This window comes from Rhipicephalus microplus, chromosome 7 (assembly GCF_043290135.1).
Source record: "Rhipicephalus microplus isolate Deutch F79 chromosome 7, USDA_Rmic, whole genome shotgun sequence".
NCBI lineage: Eukaryota > Metazoa > Arthropoda > Arachnida > Ixodida > Ixodidae > Rhipicephalus > Rhipicephalus microplus.
Genome location: NC_134706.1, coordinates 79,125,388 through 79,144,828, shown reverse-complemented (window position 1 = coordinate 79,144,828; position 19,441 = coordinate 79,125,388). Strand labels below are relative to the sequence as shown.

Genomic DNA, 19,441 nt, shown 5'->3' with positions numbered 1-19,441 from the left:
ATTGATGATTTCACCCAGAAGTTTCTAATTTAAAAGTACTCTTCACTTACTGATCGTAAAATATGAAGCAGAAATTTTCATTTTCTGACACTAAATTATTTCTTTAGTATGCATCCATTCCTCGATTTAGTAGGTTAGTATGACAACTTATCTATAACCTTCGTCTCAATTTGGTGTTCCTATTCCCAAACTTTGTTTAATTTATTTTATCATGAGTATACTAGAGCATATCCGATACATTAGAGAAACTATTGCGCTATGCAGTTATGGTGTTTATGCATTACTTCTTCCAATCCACGTCAGCATACTACATCCCTCTTTTACATTTCATTGGTATTCAATGCAAGCAATATCCGGCAATAGAGCAAACTTGTTCTGGCTGGCACGGACTCTCCATTTGTTATTTAGACTACGGGTTTGGTTTTTTTTTTAACGCGAGACGTTTCTTAACATACTTCTGCCCCTTCGAACAGCGTACTCCTGCCCCTTTCGACAGGTCATTGCATAGAAATAATGAAATACATGTATGAACGGCATGAATTACATGCCATGGTGTGGGGGTTATGGCGGTCGGTTCGATAACATGTCATGCATGAAAGTGATATATAGCGTGATACGAGTGCATAAGTTGTAGGTGGTAACATGAAACTCATGGCATACATGTTATGTGTGGCATGATTCACGAGCCACAGTCGTGGTGAACTCGCAGAGTGGAATGAAGCAAGGGGAGTGCGTGGCGCACTTAATGAATGGTCATCATCATCATGATCCTGACTGCGTCGACTGCAGGACAAAGGCCTCTCCCATGTTCCGCCAGTTAACCCGGTCCTGTGCTTGCTGCTGCCAATTTATACCCGCAAACTTCTTAATCTCGTCTGCCCACCTAACCTTCTGTCTCCTCCTAACCCGCTTCCCTTCTCTGGGAATCCAGTTAGTTACCCTTAATGACCAGCGGTTATCCTGTCTACGCGCTACATGCCCGGCCCATGTCCATTTCCTCTTTATTTCAACTATGATATCCTTAACCCCCGTTTGTCCCCTAATCCACTCTGCTCTCTTCTTGTCTCTTAAGGTTACACCTACCATTTTTCTTTTCATTGCTCGCTGCGTCTTCCTCCATTTAAGTTGAACCCTCTTTGTAAGTCTCCAGGTTTCTGCTCCGTAGCTAAGTACCGGCAAGATACAGCTGTTATATACCTTCCTCTTGAGGGATAGTGGCAATCTACCTGTCATAATTTAAGAGTGCTTGCCGAATGTACTCCACCCCATTCTTATTCTTCTAGTTACTTCAATCTCGTGGTTAGGCTCTGCGGTTATTACCGCAGTTAATAACCGGTTATTACCGGTTATTAACTGCGGTTATTATGAATGGTAAAATCGTTCAAATAGTGACGTGTGCGTCATATATGGCATCATTTACATGTCTCACTGACGGTGTTATCATGGGCGATCCGCTGACTTGATATGTGTGGAATTTGATATCACTGAGCATGTGAACGTATGCGGAACGCAAACGGTCGGAAGTGGCGACAGAGTCACCCGCACACATTCATGCCCAAAAGAGAAAATTACACCCTCTACTGCTAAAGGGAACAATGTGTAGATATGCGAAGCAGCAGGCGCTGACGCTTACACTGGCGGCGGCGTTGACGCCGTCGCTCATCGTCGCGTTGCGCGGAAGAGAAACCTGGGAACGCGCAAAAGCACGCAAAACACGAATGAGAGCAATGCATAGAGGAGAACTAGGGGGGAGGGGGTGAGCGTAGGTTAGCAGATGCTCCCTGCGTCGGCGTTGCGAGGCGAGAGAGGGGAACGTAAAAGAGGAGATGCGAGGGAGTGGACTCGCATGCGCAGTAAATGTGGTCACGCCGCACACCACATTGAGCTCGACCCTAATCTGCTTCGCATAAAAAAAACTCAGTCTGTATATATTAACCTTTTAAACCGTGTCAGTCAGCATATTACATTTTTTATTGTGATAGCAATTATGTGGACACTCTCGGCTGGATTTTGTCGCCGGCGTCAATGTCACTCAGCGTATATGTATACGTATGTATATCTATGAAAACGCAAGAAAAATAATCCAGAGAAATACTCCGGCCCACGAAATCGAACTTGGGACCTCTGAAACGTGAGTGCGAGACGTTAACCACTGAGCCACAGAGAGGCACGACCTTCCTCGTTCAAGCGGCAAGCTATTTATATCTACCACATACCGCTGTTGACGAGCATCTCGGGGGGAACAATCGTGTTTTCAGTATTAACAGCAAGATGGCGCAATGAGCACGCGTCGTCACGATGCGGCAGCGCGCGCTCTCGTCTCCTACACGCACTTTGTCCTGTGGAGGGAGAACTACCTACAGGGGCGCATCAGCCAACCCGCTCTCAACGTCATCATAAGCGTTACAGACACTGGCGAGCATTGCATTACACATCCACTCAGAATTTGGCATCGGATTATATGGACTCCGGGCCACATGGGGCTGGAGGGGAATCAGGCAGCGGATAGGGTAGCTCGAGGGTATGCGAGCCGAGCACCTTCCAACTCCGCCCCTGAGGAACTCGTTCTGGTCCCTTGCGACTATTCGGCCATCCTAAACCACTACAGAGGACTTAGGAAAGCTTATTCGCTACCACACCGAACACTAAATAAAGAGGAATCGGTCAGCTGGAGGCAAATTTAAACCGGCACGTTTCCCAATTTGCACATCCTGAGTAAAATGCACCCCTCGGCATACTCTCCTCTCTGCCCATGGTGTTCAGCTAAAGCCACTCTGTACCACGTCACGTGGGAGTGTCAGGCCATTACAACCTTACAATCAGTACAAAATCCAACAGCGGAGCGATGCGAGGAGCTGCTGGCCAGCGAGAACCTGGAAGATCAGTTGAGTCTGATCAACCGGGCCCGCAGAGCGGCTGCTGCAAGCAGAGCCCTAGACTAAGCCCCCCCCCCCCCCCACCGCAAGCCAAGCATCTCCGACTTGTCGGAGCTTCTCCGCAGAAAATTTCATGTAAATAAATAAATAAATAAATAAATAAATAAATACGTTTTCACCACCACCTGGGGAGAGAGAAGAGGGGGTGGACGCTCGCTCACGCGCCTTTATCTCGCGGTGGAGAAGATCGCACGTCTTGGCTGGCCTTGGGATTTCACTGGAACGATTCTGTTGTAGTTACGAGGCACACAAAGGCCACCGCAATCGTTTCACAGTTTCCGTTTGCGAAAAGGGCGCGCTTTTCAGACACGGCGAAGTAACAACTCAAAACGCTTCTTCGCGTTCATCTGTACTTGTGAGTACGTTTCGTGCGTCATTTGTGCGTGAGAAACGCGAGACACGTTTCGATCTGCTTGCCATTTTGAGCGTGACCTTCTAATTTGCTCCTATTGCGTTCATTGCTTCGTCTTATATTGAAAAGCGATCGGTTATATCTTACAGATATAACAAAGTGAGGTCTTGTTATTTTTATGTTATCAGCCGAACAATTTTTGCTTGATATTTTCACTCTGTAATCAACATAATTTCTAAGCCACGCAAGCTCCACATTATGTAGCGGTTTTCTTTGCGCTACAGATTAACAGTTCAACCTACTTATCATGTGTCACCGAAGCATTCTGGGGAAAGAACACTAGCATGTCAACTTTCTTGCCCTTAAGCCCACTATTCTTGCTCCACAATTTACCACTTCTCGAGGAGCGTAGTTTTGTGCTGCAATGAGTTTGAGCAGTTGAATTTATACCATTGGTAATACCATCAAACTTACTCTCAATAGCGCTATCGATAGTGTTCCCTACCATCAATAGTTCGATAGTCCTTGAACTACCGTTACTATGGATAGTGCTGTTCATAGTTCTGTATTACTAATATTCACACAGAGGTCGGATAGCTTGCTGCATTTGTCTAGTTGGGTGGTGTGTATGCGGAGTTGAGCATTACATTTTGTGCAAAAATCCTCGTTAATGAGTAAACCCTCCATTGCCCTTTAGCATGTGTGCTAGTGTAGCTTCGAATAGTTTGATTTTTCTGTCTGCTTTTATTTTAATGTAAAAGTAATAAACTAGAGGTTTAAATAAATTTCATCCACCTTATTAGCAGCTACTTAGCTCTGTGAAAAACTAACGACGACATCATACGCCAAGTAGAGTGTAGTTTTTCTAATACATATTTTCTATATTTCAGTACTGTTTTCCAGATTTTGCAGCAATACTGCTTGTATTGCTGCCTGCTTTTATATAAATACTGCCTGCGCTCTTACGATTATGTCCCAAGATTTAACTGCAGGAACCACCGTCTGGCAGCACGTTTAAACCTACTGGAACCACCTGTAGGAACCTGCAGGAACTACCATGTTCGACGACAGACTTTGTGGGTGGTATAGCGGTTGCGCTAACGGTTAGCTGGGGCCGTAGATAAAATAAGAGACAAGCATACGAAAGAATGTGTTCTTCTGAAGCTAGAATAGAGCAGTTGCAGATGTTTCTGTGAATTTTGAAGTTCTTTTACTCTAAACATTCGCGAGTGCAAAGAAACATCTTTTCTGCAGCGTGAAAGAACCGAGAATCGAAAAGGACAAGGCGCTACTTGCTGCAAAGCTTTTTTTTTTTGCGTCAGAGAACACGTTATGCATGTGAAGTTTTTTTCTTCACGCGAAGTACATTACAGGTCTTATACATACGACTATATGTACTAATTGAAATTTTAAACACAATAACGTCATACGTAATGAGCACATAATACATAGAAAATAGATACACATGAAACACAAAATACTTATATAATATGTACCAACCTAGGTCTATTATTTGACGACTTCAGGGAAAGTCTGCAATTGGTTTGGTGATGACATGTTCCAAGATTGGACAATGAATTCACGCTGAACTCAATATTTCAATCCCGCCGTACCCAAGAATGAATAAACTGGTTCAACATCAAGGATGGTGTGTCCACTTACTGTGTCGCTTATACATCCATATTTCAATGACAGCACACGTGTTGTTTTCGTTCATGTACTTCAATTTCTCGACGCCGTGGAAATTGCGAGAACGAGCTGCGAGACAGAAAATGCCCGAAAATTTAGACTGGTTAAATGAGAAGCCTTCTTATAGTACAATGATATAAAGGCCGACTAATACGCGTTTCAGAAGACCGCACGAAGCAACAAAAACAGTAGTCAGAGTGGTACGAAACGCGTTCTTAAGTACTCGACTACTTGTTACAAAATAAATTTGTTCTAGTTTTGCCGAATTAACAAATACTTTTTGGAATTGTAACGTTCTGAGTAATTTAAGTTTATTTCCCTGTAATTGTCACTGGTTATCAATTAGGTATATTTTTTTTTACCTAAATCAGTCATTCGCAACATCAAAAAGCAGTCATTCGCAACATCATAAACAACATAATCATAAACAACATCATGAACAAGAAGAAGAACGACGACGATTGTGTAAGTTAACGACGTGTAAAACTACATCACAGAATTACTGAAAACCAGCAAATAATGAGGCTGAGAAAGGTATAAAAGATGTTAATTCTACTGTTTAATGTTCATTGCAGTAATTGTGCCGAGAATAGGAAGAAGACAAAGTGGACGAAAAGACAACTCGCAGCTGGCTGGGCAAATTGTTTTTTTTTTCATCCACTTTATGTTCCTCACGTTTATAGCACAATTAGAATACACTCAAAATGGTAAAACAGACGTTATTAAGACGTTTGGTTCAGGCCGTTAGGTTCAGGTTTGATGAGGGGCGGCTCTGCATCGTTATCATACTAAGTTCCTTAGTGAATGGATCTCGCCCCGCCACGGTGGTCTAGTGGCTAAGGTACTCGGCTGCTGACCCTGAGGTCGCGGAATCGAATCCCGGCTGCGGCGGCTGCATTTTCGGTGGAGGCGGAAATGCTGTAGGCTCGTGTTCTCAGATTTGGATGCACGTTAAAAAAAACATCAGGAGGTGGAAATTTCCGGAACCCTCCACTACGGCGTCTCTCATAATCATATGGTTGTTTTGGGGCGTTAAACCCCACATATCAATCACCGAATGGAGATTTTTAACTGGTGCCTTCCGCGCATGCCGCACCGGAAACACTCCTATGGCGCCAGACCGAAGCATTTCTGGTGGCTCGTGGCCTACGAAACCAGCATCCATGGTCATTTCGGAGGCCACGGATGCGAATCAACGCACAAGCTCGCATGTTGCCCTGTCGACCGGAAAGCCACAAAATTTGCTTTTGGCTCTTGTCACTGAAGGCGCTGTACCTATCTTGAAAATGTCCATTTGCTGGAGAAAGCTGGGTTAAGCTAGGCTCGTTTTAGCTGGTGTCACCATGACTGATTCATTACCATTTTCTTTTCCTTCCGTCAACTAGGATCGTCAGCCGTAATCGGTGGTATATTCTCAACGCCTCGCATGCTTATGCAACTCCCGCATGCAACTCCCGTGCACCGGTTCAGTCGGCGGCTGATAGGCCTCGCTCCAAAGTTCACGCCTTCCACGGAACCTCGCAAGTGCCGATTACCTCTCCAAATGGCCAACGCCAGTCCGCAACTGGCGTCGCAAAGCCCCCCGCCAACACAACCTTCACAGGTAACCATCTTTCAACCGCTGGTTCCCGATCACTTTAGTGGCGGCGCTCATGAAGACGTGGACGACTGGCTTGAGCACTATGATCGTGTCGCCAAGATTAATCTGTGGCCTGAACAAGAAAAACTCTCACGCGCCTATTTCTACCTTGACGGCGGTGCGAAAATTTTGTATGAGAACAGAGAAGACAGTCTGTTAACTTGGGGCGACTTCTGACAACAGCTTGTCGATACGTTCACTAATGTCGATTGACGCGACCGTGCGCAGCAGCTGTTGGAGCTACGGGTTCAAAAACCCAATGAAAGCGTTACTATGTTTGCTGAAGATATGACTCGTCTTTTTCGTCGAGCTGACCCGAACATGAGTGGAGATAGGAAGTTGAGCTACCTCATGCGCGGCGCTAAGGAGCAACTTTTCGCCGGACTACTGCGCCACCCTCCAAGTACCGTAGTTGACTTCATCAAGGAGGCTACGGCTATCGAGCGGGCCCTCCACCAACGATGCAGGCAGTATCATCGAATGTCTAGCAGCGCCCCAATCAATGCTGCCGCCATACCTGATGATCAAAGCTCCCTGCGAGACCTCATTAGGGAGATAGTTCGCGAAGAACTGCAAAAGTTCCGGAATCCAGTTGCTCAAACCCCCGTTGCGTCCGTCACTGAACTCGTACGCGACGAAATCCGCCACGCATTTTCTACCGCTGTTCCTGGTGACGAGCACCGTCCCATGAGCTATGCCGATGCTCTGCGACGTCCACCATCTGGTACATCGCCGCCATATCACCCAGCGCCGACGGCCCCTTGGTCACCGCCGCAAGAGCAGACCCTGAGCTGACCGCCAAGCCAACTGACGTACCACCAGGCGTCCACAGCAGCACCATGGACATCGTCGCAAGAAGGGAGGTTCAGACGTCCACCGCTCCGAAGAACAGACGCATGGCGCACAATCGATCGAAGTCCACTGTGCTTTAACTGCGGAGGTGCAGGTCATATTGCCCGTCGTTGCTGGCAACGCAGTGATTCGTTCCGCCCCCTTCGAACATGGTCTGACGATCGACGTGCGAACGAAGAACGCATACCACGCCGGGAGGATGCCTCTTTCCATGGAGCCCGTTCCCACTTTTACGAATACCGTACTTCTGACGAGGAGGCAATACCTACCCGCCAGCCAGGTTTGGGACGTCAATCCCGCTCTCCTTCTCCCGCTCATTCACCTTCGTCACACCGACGTACCTCCGCGGACCTTAACGCAAGAAGGTCACCCAGCCCGCGCCGGGGAAACTGAGGGCGGCGACCTCCGGGGGTAAGGTTGCAGGCCATGAAGATGATGACGAAAAGCCCCCATTACACGACGCTGTAAATCCGACAAGACGTGAGAGCGACGACATTGTGACCACCGACCTGAGTGTTTTTCTTGACGGCCAGAAAGTAACAGTTTTAGTCGACACCGGTGCCGACTTTTCTATTATAAGTCAGGACCTCGCCATCCGCCTCAAGAAAGTGAAGACGCCGTGGACAGGCCCTCAAATAAGGACGGCGGGTGGTCAGTTATTGATGCCCTCTGGAAGATGCACAGCGAGAATTGACATAGGAGGTTCTTCTTTCGTTGCGTCGTTCGTCGTTCTCGCCGCATGCTGCAAGGATTTAATTATTGGTATGGACTTCTTACGAGAGTACGGCGCCGTCATCAATATCCCAGATAGTTTGATCACATTCCGCAACAGTTCGGGCGCACCTGATTGTACACAGGCGCAACCAAACGAATTGCGTCAAACTGATGACGATGTGGTTCTCCCTCCTCGGTCATGCATGCTTGTTTCTGTGGCAGCCGCTTTCCAGTTTGACGGTGAAGGAGTAGCAGACCGAATAACCTTGCTCCTCCTCATACACGGCATTTCCGTCGCAAGTGGTATCGTCAGTATCGCCGCTGGACGCACGGACTTGCTTCTGACAAATTTTAGTGATGAGCGCTGGCACCTTCCAAAATGCATGGCCGTCGCTTGCTTCGACGATATCACAGACGCGGAAGGCTGCTTGGCAGTAGTCGACGAGGCGCCAAAACTTGATTCAACACCAGTTCTCGACGTTAGCACTACTTTGCCTAAGAACGAGCGAAAGAGGCTTTTTGAGCTACTGGCCGAATTCAAAGACTGCTTTTCGACAACATCAAGAGTTGGCCGCACACCTCTAACCAAGCATCGGATAATTACCGAGGACATGGCGAGACCAATTCACCAAAACCCCTATCGCGTGGCTGCAAAGGAACGCGAAGTGATACAAGCGCAAGTCGACAAAATGCTAGAAGATGACGTCATTCAGCCCTCAAAAAGCCCCTGGGCATCACCTGTAGTCCTCGTTAAAAAAAGACGGCAGCCTGCGCTTCTGTGTAGATTACCGAAAACTCAATCAGGTGACAAAGAGAGATGTGTATCCACTTCCTCGTATAGATGACTCTCTCGACAGACTTCGACATGCTCGTTACTTTTTATCGATGGACTTAAGGAGTGGGTAGAGGCAAATCGAGGTGGACCCAAGAGACCGCGAGAAGACTGCTTTTGTGACACCAGAAGTTTCCCCTCTTCATTTATTTCAGATTGGCTTGAGCCCGTTATACCTCCTAGTGGTACGGGCTACCCCCCTTTTTCCTTTTAGCTATTTTCACATATAGGGGGCGGAAAAAACACACACACACACCAGATGGCTTATATGAATTTAAAGTCTTGCCCTTTGGTTTATGTTCAGCGCCTGCTACCTTTCAAAGACTTATGGATACCGTACTTTCTGGGTTGAAGTGAAAAACCTGTTTGGTCTACCTTGATGATGTCGTAGTTTTCGCCGCAGCATTTGACCAGCACCTTAAAAGACTTGAGGCAGTTTTACAAGCCATACGGTCTGCGGGTTTGACGTTGAAGCCTGAAAAGTGCCACTTTTGCTATGAAGAGCTGCAATTTCTTGGCCACGTTGTCAGTCACGCAGGCGTTTGTCCTGATCCTGAAAAAATCGCAGCTGTTGCACAGTTCCTGGTGCCGACTGATAAGAAGGCTGTCCGACGATTCCTCGGATTATGTGCGTATTATAGGCGATTCATCGCAGACTTCGCACGCATCGCATTACCGTTAACCCGCCTCACGAGAGAAGACGTTGCCTTCTAATGGAGCAACGAAGAGGAAGCTGCTTTTAAGAACCTCCGCCAGCGACTGCAGACGCCTACAGTGCTTGCCCACTTTGATCAGAAAGCCTCAACGATGCTACACACTGATGCCAGCAATATTGGTTTGGGAGCTGTGCTTGTGCAGCTGCAAGAGGGCACAGAAAGAGTAATCGCCTATGCAAGCCGAACACTAACACGCGCCGAGATTAATTACGCCACGACAGAGAAGGAATGCCTCGCCGTGGTATGGGCGGTCACAAAATTTCGCCCGTATTTATACGGCCGCGCTTTCAATGTCATTAGCGACCACCATTCACTGTGTTGGTTGACAAATCCTAAAGATCTTACCGGCAGATTAGCGCGTTGGAATCTCAGGCTGCAGGAGTACGACATGACTGTCGTACACAAGTCAGGGAACCGCCACATGGACGCCGACTGTCTATCCCGCTCACCCATTGAATCGGCAACTCTATCCGATGAGGAGGAAACAGCATTTCTCGGTGTGCTTGACTCAACCGCTATTGCACAGCAACAACGTGGCGACCCTGAGTTACTTGCCCTAATTAATTACCTGGAGGGAAGATCTCAGAAGGCACCAACTGTTTTCGTAAGAGCGCTGTCACCATTTTGCTTACGGGGCGGAGTACTATACAAAAAAAACTTCCCTTCGACAGGATCTGCGTATTTGCTCGTCATCCCAGCAGCCCTTCGCTCCGAAGTACTCGAAGCATGCCACAACGAGGTGACTTCAGGCCACTTAGGTTACACAAGAACGTTAGCCAGAGTACGGCAGCGCTACTTCTGGCCAATACTGACCATAGCCGTAAAACACCATGTTCGTACTTGCCTCGACTGCTGTCACAGAACGAGCGCTAAACAAGAGCGCGCCGCCAAATACTTGCGACAACGGGCGGCAGAAACGCCGCGAGGTAAAAAGGAAAAAAAAAAAAGAAAGCAAACATCCAGGGCTCCCGGGCGCGCGCTCTCCCCGCAGAAGCACGGCTTCGCAGACGATCCTCCTCACCCCACATCTGCGGCCCAGCAAGACCGCGATTTCTCTCGAACGAACGGGGCGGGGTCAGACCGAGCTGAGTCATCCGACGCGGAGGGCAGACAAACCGTCTCGCCTCTCCCCAGCCTTCGCTGCGTATCGCGCCGACGAAATGACGAGAAAGATCTGGAAAGTCGCGCGCAAGGTATTTAACCGAGCAGCCGAGACGAGAAATCAGGAGGAGACGGAAAGTTAGCGCCGGAGCGCGTAGGAATTCCGCCGTGGAGTCGGCGAAGGTTCTGCCCGTAGTGACAGAACAGGAGGTGACGGAAGTTAACGCCAGAGCGCGTAGGAATTCCGCCGTGGAGTCGGCGAAGGTTCTGCCCGTAGTGACAGAATAGGAGGAGACGGAAGTGAGCGCCAGAGTGCGTAGAGAGTCCGCCGTGGAGTCGGCGAAGGTTCTGCCCGTAGTGACAGAATAGGAGGAGACGGAAGTGAGCGCCAGAGTGCGTAGAGAGTCCGCCGTGTAGTCGGCGAAGTTTTTGGGTCCGTAGGGACGGCTCGAGCTACAGGCAAGAGCGTGGGTTTACCGCTATCGAGCGAAGACGCGGGCAACAGCTGCGTGTGGGATGCCGACGGTTTTCCGGCGAAGAAGTTGAAGTTTGAAGAGTGGCCAATTGAAGACGGGAGTTTTCCTGGAAGAGAAACTCCGGCGAGGTGTCCTGGAAGAGAACTTCGAGAGCTGCGGAACGACAACAACGCTGGACTTTGAGTGAGTGATTCTCGGAAGAGTATCATTCAGACTTTTGTTCCAAGGACTTTGGACTGAATAGGTTTTATATCTCTTTAGTCTTTAAGTGTCTTGGTTGTTCAATGCATGCGACTGCATTGTAGTGCGTATTGTTGTCTGTGTCCGTTGTTTCAAGTGTGGTTGATTGTACTGTGTAGTACATTGTCTGTTTGGTGACGTATTGTATGTAACTATTGTGGAGTGTGCATACGTGTGTATTGTTTTTGATCTGCCGTTAATGAGAATATAATTTTGTTTGTTTATCAACTCTCGGCTCTGTCTTGTTCTTTGGGCCACAGCCGGCGTCCGCTGGCGCACCAATAAGGACCACTTCTAAATTGTCCACGCTTTCGTGGTGCGGTTCGGGGGGCCGATACTTCGGCTCTTGGAATTAGCCCGGCGATCGCCTCCCTAATAAACGGGACAGGTGTGACAATTAATCTGGCGTCCGCGACAGGACTTTTTGGTGCACAGTGTGTCCAAAGTAGTGGGAAAGAGCCTCGAGTTGTTGATTGTGCTGTCGGAACGATTTTGTGTGTTGTTCAGTGTTCTCGTTAACGAGTGCAGGGGAGTGTTCCGATAGACTGATTTAGGCAGATACTTTTTGCACGCGGCAAGGTTGTATTTGCGAGTTGCGAGACACAATGGATCTCGAAAAGTTAGTTGCGCTTGGTGAGAAGATGGGTCTTTCCGGCGCCGAACTACGGAAATGGGTAAGCCAGAAGGAGAAAGAGGCGGTGGAGAGAGAGAAGTTGGCAGCCGAAAGGGCGAGAGAAGAAAGAGAAGCGAGGGAGCGCCAGCTGAAAGAAGAAAGAGAAGCGGAGATGGCTGAAAGGGAACGGCAGCGGCAGCACGAAATTGAACTCGAGCGGCTCCGTTTGCAACAGCGAAACGAAACTCCCGTCCAAGCTAGAGTTGAAAGCAGCGAACGGGAAGATCACGGCTTCCGCTTGAACCCAAGCAAGCTGCTCGTAGCGTTTGATGAAAGGAAGGACGACCTTGACGCGTACCTCCACAGATTTGAGACAATTGCGAGGAGCCAGAATTGGCCGGAACAGCAATGGGCAACTGCTTTGAGTACCTGCTTGAGTGGAGAAGCGCTCAGTGTGTACGGTAGGCTGACGCCGACCGATGCGGCCAACTATGCAAAGGTGAAAGCTGCTTTGCTGAAGCGATTTAGATTTACCGTGGAAGGATTCCGGGACAGATTTCGGACAGGAAAGCCAGCTGACGGTGAGACAGCTACGCAGTATGCCGCCCGACTTTGCCATTATTTCGACAGATGGATTGAACTTTCAGGGACAGCGCAGGAGTACGATGAGCTTAGAGAGCTCCTAATTAGAGAACAATTTCTTACTAGTTGCCACCCAAGCCTGTCGCTGTACTTGAAAGAGAGGAAGGCTGACTCACTTGAGGACATGCTTGAATTAGCTGATCAATTCTTGGAAGCGCAAGGTGGAACCAATTTGGCCAAGGTCAAGAATTATTGTCCCGAGGATTCGAAGAAATCGGCTCCCGAGGAAAAGAAGCTTGCACCGGAGAAAGTTCCGCGATGTTTTCTGTGTAACCGAGTGGGTCACCGTGCTAGCCACTGCCGAACTAACTTCACGAGCCCCACGGTTGTAAAATGTTTCAAATGTGGTCAGACTGGGCACAAGGCAGACGCATGTCGTAACGGAGTGAGTCAAACTCACCAGGTATCTTGTGTGCAAGCGGCACCGAAAGCTGATAATAATGCCGTCACCGATGGATTCGTAGAATTGAAAAATGGGGAGAAAATTCCTATTGTGGGTGCTGTAATGTCAAAACAGCCAACCGGTGTTACGAAGGGAATGCCAGCGCTTCCTGGAAAGATTGCAGGCAAGAAGATTACGGTTCTAAGAGACACCGGTAGCTCCACGGTTATCGTGCGGAGAAATTTGGTACGGGAAAGTGAGTTGACAGGCAGAACGAAACCGGTTTGCCTAATTGACCGTACGGTTCGGATGCTTCCCGAAGCCGAAATTGAGGTTGAAACCCCGTACTTCAGCGGGAAGGTTACTGCTTTATGCATGACGACCCCCCTGTATGACCTTGTCATCGGAAACATCGACGGGGCGCGAGGGCCAAGTGATCCAGAATGTTTGGGAGAAGACCCGAAGTTAGAGCCCTCGCCAACACAGCGGCCGCGAGATACAGTGGAGGAACATCCCGTGACGGATCTTACTAGAGCCCAAGGTGAAGCTGCGGCGCAAGAGACAGCGAAGGAGAAGACGATCGTGTCGAATAAGTTCACGGGCCGAGCAACCGGACTTACGTCGGCACGACCTCAACCGACCGACAGTGTAAAGGAGACGGGGTTGGCCAGCCGGGCAAAATGTAGAGGCATTATCAAGCGGGTAAATAAACAGACAGGACCCGTCGAATGTAATGACGCGTTAACGGTGTCGGAAGAGACAACGATGGCTGAGACGACGCCCCAGATATCGTCGTTGGAAAGGGCTCGCCGAAAAAGAACGTGGAAGCACAAGAAGAGATCGAGCGAGCACCGCAAAAAGGGGCGCAAGCGCTGTTCGAAGTATTCAGGATAAGTGCTGAGGTCGAATCAGAATGTGTTTGGCAGTGTTGAGTGCCATATGTTGTGTTAATGTTCTTGTTATCCTGTGTCTCAAGTGTATGTCGAGTGAGTCAGTGTTCTGTGCGATGGTGTGATGTATAGTGTTGTATAATTGTTGGATAGACAGAACTTTGTACGTTTGTATTGTTTAGAATGTGTGATGAAGTGTTGTAGGCATGTACCTGTGGTTATATTTCATGTGTTGTGGAATTGAACTACAATGTACGATTGTATTGAGTGATATATTGTGAATGTGAAGTGTCATGAGCGACGGATTGTGTTACAGTCTGTGAGAATGTGTGGTGACTGTTCGCGCTCGTTTGTGTGGTTTTGAATATTATGAGATAATATTCTTAAAGTGGGGGGCAGTGTCACAGAACGAGCGCTAAACAAGAGCGCGCCGCCAAATACTTGCGACAACGGGCGGCAGAAACGCCGCGAGGTAAAAAGGAAAAAAAAAAAGAAAGCAAACATCCAGGGCTCCCGGGCGCGCGCTCTCCCCGCAGAAGCACGGCTTCGCAGACGATCCTCCTCACCCCACATCTGCGGCCCAGCAAGACCGCGATTTCTCTCGAACGAACGGGGCGGGGTCAGACCGAGCTGAGTCATCCGACGCGGAGGGCAGACAAACCGTCTCGCCTCTCCCCAGCCTTCGCTGCGTATCGCGCCGACGAAATGACGAGAAAGATCTGGAAAGTCGCGCGCAAGGTATTTAACCGAGCAGCCGAGACGAGAAATCAGGAGGAGACGGAAAGTTAGCGCCGGAGCGCGTAGGAATTCCGCCGTGGAGTCGGCGAAGGTTCTGCCCGTAGTGACAGAACAGGAGGTGACGGAAGTTAACGCCAGAGCGCGTAGGAATTCCGCCGTGGAGTCGGCGAAGGTTCTGCCCGTAGTGACAGAATAGGAGGAGACGGAAGTGAGCGCCAGAGTGCGTAGAGAGTCCGCCGTGGAGTCGGCGAAGGTTCTGCCCGTAGTGACAGAATAGGAGGAGACGGAAGTGAGCGCCAGAGTGCGTAGAGAGTCCGCCGTGTAGTCGGCGAAGTTTTTGGGTCCGTAGGGACGGCTCGAGCTACAGGCAAGAGCGCGGGTTTACCGCTATCGAGCGAAGACGCGGGCAACAGCTGCGTGTGGGATGCCGACGGTTTTCCGGCGAAGAAGTTGAAGTTTGAAGAGTGGCCAATTGAAGACGGGAGTTTTCCTGGAAGAGAAACTCCGGCGAGGTGTCCTGGAAGAGAACTTCGAGAGCTGCGGAACGACAACAACGCTGGACTTTGAGTGAGTGATTCTCGGAAGAGTATCATTCAGACTTTTGTTCCAAGGACTTTGGACTGAATAGGTTTTATATCTCTTTAGTCTTTAAGTGTCTTGGTTGTTCAATGCATGCGACTGCATTGTAGTGCGTATTGTTGTCTGTGTCCGTTGTTTCAAGTGTGGTTGATTGTACTGTGTAGTACATTGTCTGTTTGGTGACGTATTGTATGTAACTATTGTGGAGTGTGCATACGTGTGTATTGTTTTTGATCTGCCGTTAATGAGAATATAATTTTGTTTGTTTATCAACTCTCGGCTCTGTCTTGTTCTTTGGGCCACAGCCGGCGTCCGCTGGCGCACCAATAAGGACCACTTCTAAATTGTCCACGCTTTCGTGGTGCGGTTCGGGGGGCCGATACTTCGGCTCTTGGAATTAGCCCGGCGATCGCCTCCCTAATAAACGGGACAGGTGTGACAACTGCCAGCGACGGAAGTCACCGCCGACTAAACCAGCCGGCCTCCTGCACCCCGTGCAAGTCCTAATAACACCATTCGACCAGATTGGCATGTATATTTTGGGCCCACTTCCTACTTCTACTGCTGGGAACCACTGGGTTATTGTCGCGACTGATTACCGTACCCGTTATGCGGAAACAAAGGCTATCCAGAGAGGTACAGCAGCGGAGGTGGCACAATTTTTCATCGAGAACGTTGTCCTGCGGCATGGTGCACCAAGCGTCGTAATCACAGACAGAGGAAACCGTATTTACGGCAGCTCTTTTAGAACAAATCCTTATGCTGAGTGGAACAACCCATCGTAAGACCACCGCCTACCACCCGCAAACGAACGGGCTTACAGAGCGTCTGAACAAAACGATTGAAGACATGCTTTCAATGTACGTAGACGTCGAGCACAAAAATCGGGACGAAATCTTGCCATATATCACGTTTGCATACAACACTGCCAAGCAAGAAACAACCCGGATGACCCCGTTCAGCCTAATTCACGGAAGGGAAGTACGAACCATGTTAGATGCGATGCTAGCGCACGAATACGACGACATCGAACCGGACGCCGAGATGTTTACAGAACGAGCGGAAGAAGCAAGGCAACTAGCACGCCTGCGAATCGAGCAACAACAAGAGTACGACGCGAGCCGCTACAATTCTTGCCGCAAAACAGTCGTTTACCAGACCGGCGACAGAGTATGGGTTTGGACGCCCATACGGAAACGAGGACTCTCTGAAAAGCTCCCAAGGAGATACTTTGGGCCATATCTAGTACTGCGACGACTGAGTGATGTTACTTACGAGGTCGTCCCCGAAAGTTCATATAGTACGAGGCTTCGCCAGCACCGTCCTGAACTAGTTCACGTTGTGCGCATGAAGCCTTATGAAAGGTAGTGACTGCGCAAGACACTTTATAAAGAACAGACAAAAAAAACTGCACTACTGGTTTAGCATCGGGGCGATGCTCATTAAGAGGGGGGCAAATGACGCGTGTGTACTGGTGGACCAAAACGATGATAAGGGGATTTCGCGGACGCCAGGTAGTGGAGCTCTGGCTGATCGAAGATAAAGAAGGCGATCTTGCTGTTCGGCTGCTGAGAGTCGCTGTGTCAACGTTTATCTGCCTTTGGTTCGCGCTGTACCGCGACACTACTGAGCCTGAATCGAAACCGACTCACCAGCCTATGCAGATTTTATATATTTATATATAAATGAGCTAACTCTTTCTATAGCGTGGTGAAAAGGCATGTTATCCTTTATGACAACCAGTACCAGAACTTGAATGTTGTTTAGCACACATAAGATGCTTTTCATGGAGTTATGATGTGTCGCCGCTCCACTCTTGAGCCGCCTTGCGTTGATCTATAGACATTACTTATTGAACGAAGGCGAAATATACTGATGGTTGAGATGTGGAAATATTTTGTAGAAGTCCCGTGTTTAGAATGCCAACTCACAAAGATCATACAAGGACATCCTGTTGTACACCAACTTCCTTCGCTCAGCTTCCATGGAACTCCCGAAATATCCTTCCACTCCGAAATATGACCTAGAATAAAAAGAACTTATGAGAGTTTCCGTTAAACTTAGCTGCAATGCCACAGACTGACTTACACTTTTCCATCCATGTAGTATGATCTGTTTATGAAGGCAGTGTGGTTTGTTATATTCCACCGATTGTCCAACTTGCAACGCCATCTGCCATAATCAGAGCTTTCATAGGTCCATATCTTCTTGTTTTCCGTCACAAACTAGAAGTAATAATTTACAATCTGTGAGAGATGCGCGTATTATTAAGCCAGAAATTGAGAAACAAGTCATTCTTAGGTGCTTTGTGAGAGTACAAGAGGTTGCATTACGCCGGGCAATTCAGTGCCGTCGAGTAGCTCAACCAAAACGTGTTGATGCTAAGGCTGTACAGATTGGGACAAAGTGTTTGACCAGAAGACCAACTTTTGGTGGCCTAGGAGGCCCAAGAGTTGGCGGAGAGCTTTGGTTTCTCTGTCCTGACGTCGGAGGCGTCCTCTACACGTGGTGCCAAGCCTAGTGTACCGAAAACACTTTTTTAGGCAATGAAGTTTTACCACTACCGCCTATGTTTGACTGAAAATGACAAACAAGTGACTACCATAATTTGTTTTATTGCGATAGCAATTATACCGACATTCCCGGCTGATTTTTCTTCGTCACCGTCATGTCCCCTACATGTACCCCCAAGCATGGGCACCTTTGGCAGAAGAAAAATCAAACTTTTTTATTGTTTTACTATAAACATTATTGATGCTGTTTTCGTCATTCATCTGTAGCTTGAGACAAGCAATAAGCGAATGCAAACAACGAAACCACGTACTAGGCGAGCGCATACCATAGGCGCGCAATGGCGGTTGTCGAAGGGTCCTTGCCCTGACGTCTCCCAGGCCTCCCATCAGGCGGCGCCACTCCAACTTTTCTGGGCTAATACTCTTTGCTGGTTGTCAGGGGTTCTTCTATATAGGAGATCCCTCCACGCGTGTATCCCAAGCTGTGTATCTATCCACTTAGTTTTGGGCCACTGAAATTGCGCTTCGTTCTTTAGGGCGCTAAAATGATGTTTCACCCTCAGTTTATTTTCTTACGAGCTTTTTTGTTTACCCAATATTAATCTGAAAAAGTTCACCTGTAAAATCATCACAAAAGTAACAAAGAGATGCAGGGGGGTGGGCTAAAAAACAGTCACAGCGGTCAAAAAAAATCTTTCGACTTCCGCCCCCCCCCCCCCCCAAAAAAAACTTGCTGAACCGCCATTGGCTAAGTTCATAATGCAGTTGCAGAGCCTCTGTGCTCATCGTTCTAACGCGCTGTATACGATCGTACGTAAGTCAAGTCACGTAGCCAACATGCACAAACTGAGGGGAGTGCATTGTAATGTGAACGTGAGTATGGTTTGGCGATGCACATGTTTTACTACCAGAAAAAGCCAAAAACAACTTTTTGTGTGCAAAAAATGTTTACTAGTACTGATACCAGCGAATAAGTTATCCCCATTATTGGTGCTGTTAAAATGACATCCATGTTAAGTGTGTCCCTAATTGACTGATGCCTGAGGATATGAGTACTGAAAAGTTTATACGAGTGATTCTCTGTTTACACGCATGAGAGCAAATCAAGAGGATAAATTACTTTTCTGAAGTCATACACCTTCTCCTCTGCCGGCGTTTTTGAAGTGTCACCTTGGTACTGTAGCGCAGACACCACCAATGCAAACACGAGAATATTAATAGCATTATGCATGGCTTTGGGTGCAGGCTTGAGAGTAAGCGGTATGGGAGCGCGAGGCCACATTTATTTCTTACGCAGCTTGTTCGTCGACGTAGGTGAAACGGCGTTTTCGTTCTCATTTATAGCCAATTGATATTTCGAAGGCCTTTCTTTCGCGAGTTCACCATACTCCTTTGAACACTGTAATACTCTTTTGCCAATGGGAATTTTTTCGGAGTAACATTTATTAGAAGTTGTCGTCAAATACTTGACAGCAAAAAATCGGAATATTTGGTTTTATGTTACCGACATATATTATCATTAAGAAACGGAATTTTA

The 19,441-nt window shown here is 48.2% G+C and overlaps 1 protein-coding gene across 2 annotated transcripts in view; it reads right to left on the bottom strand.

Moving 5' to 3' along the window:
* LOC119179574 (uncharacterized) overlaps positions 1 to 19,207 on the bottom strand; it is a 24,282-nt gene extending 5,075 nt beyond the window's left edge. Inside the window, exons 1-4 of one of the 2 annotated variants that reach the window (XM_037430683.2) lie at positions 19,025 to 19,207; positions 17,480 to 17,616; positions 17,323 to 17,414; positions 4,951 to 5,046 (exon numbers count right to left, since the gene is read on the bottom strand). In XM_037430683.2, the coding sequence (XP_037286580.1) occupies positions 4,951 to 5,046; positions 17,323 to 17,414; positions 17,480 to 17,616; positions 19,025 to 19,186 (487 nt within the window). In that variant the 5' untranslated portion in view covers positions 19,187 to 19,207. Of the gene's footprint in view, positions 1 to 4,950; positions 5,047 to 17,322; positions 17,415 to 17,479; positions 17,617 to 19,024 lie in introns of those variants that run through there. The other variant, XM_075869317.1, reaches the window with a different exon arrangement.
* Between the last annotated feature and the right edge of the window lie 234 nt (positions 19,208 to 19,441).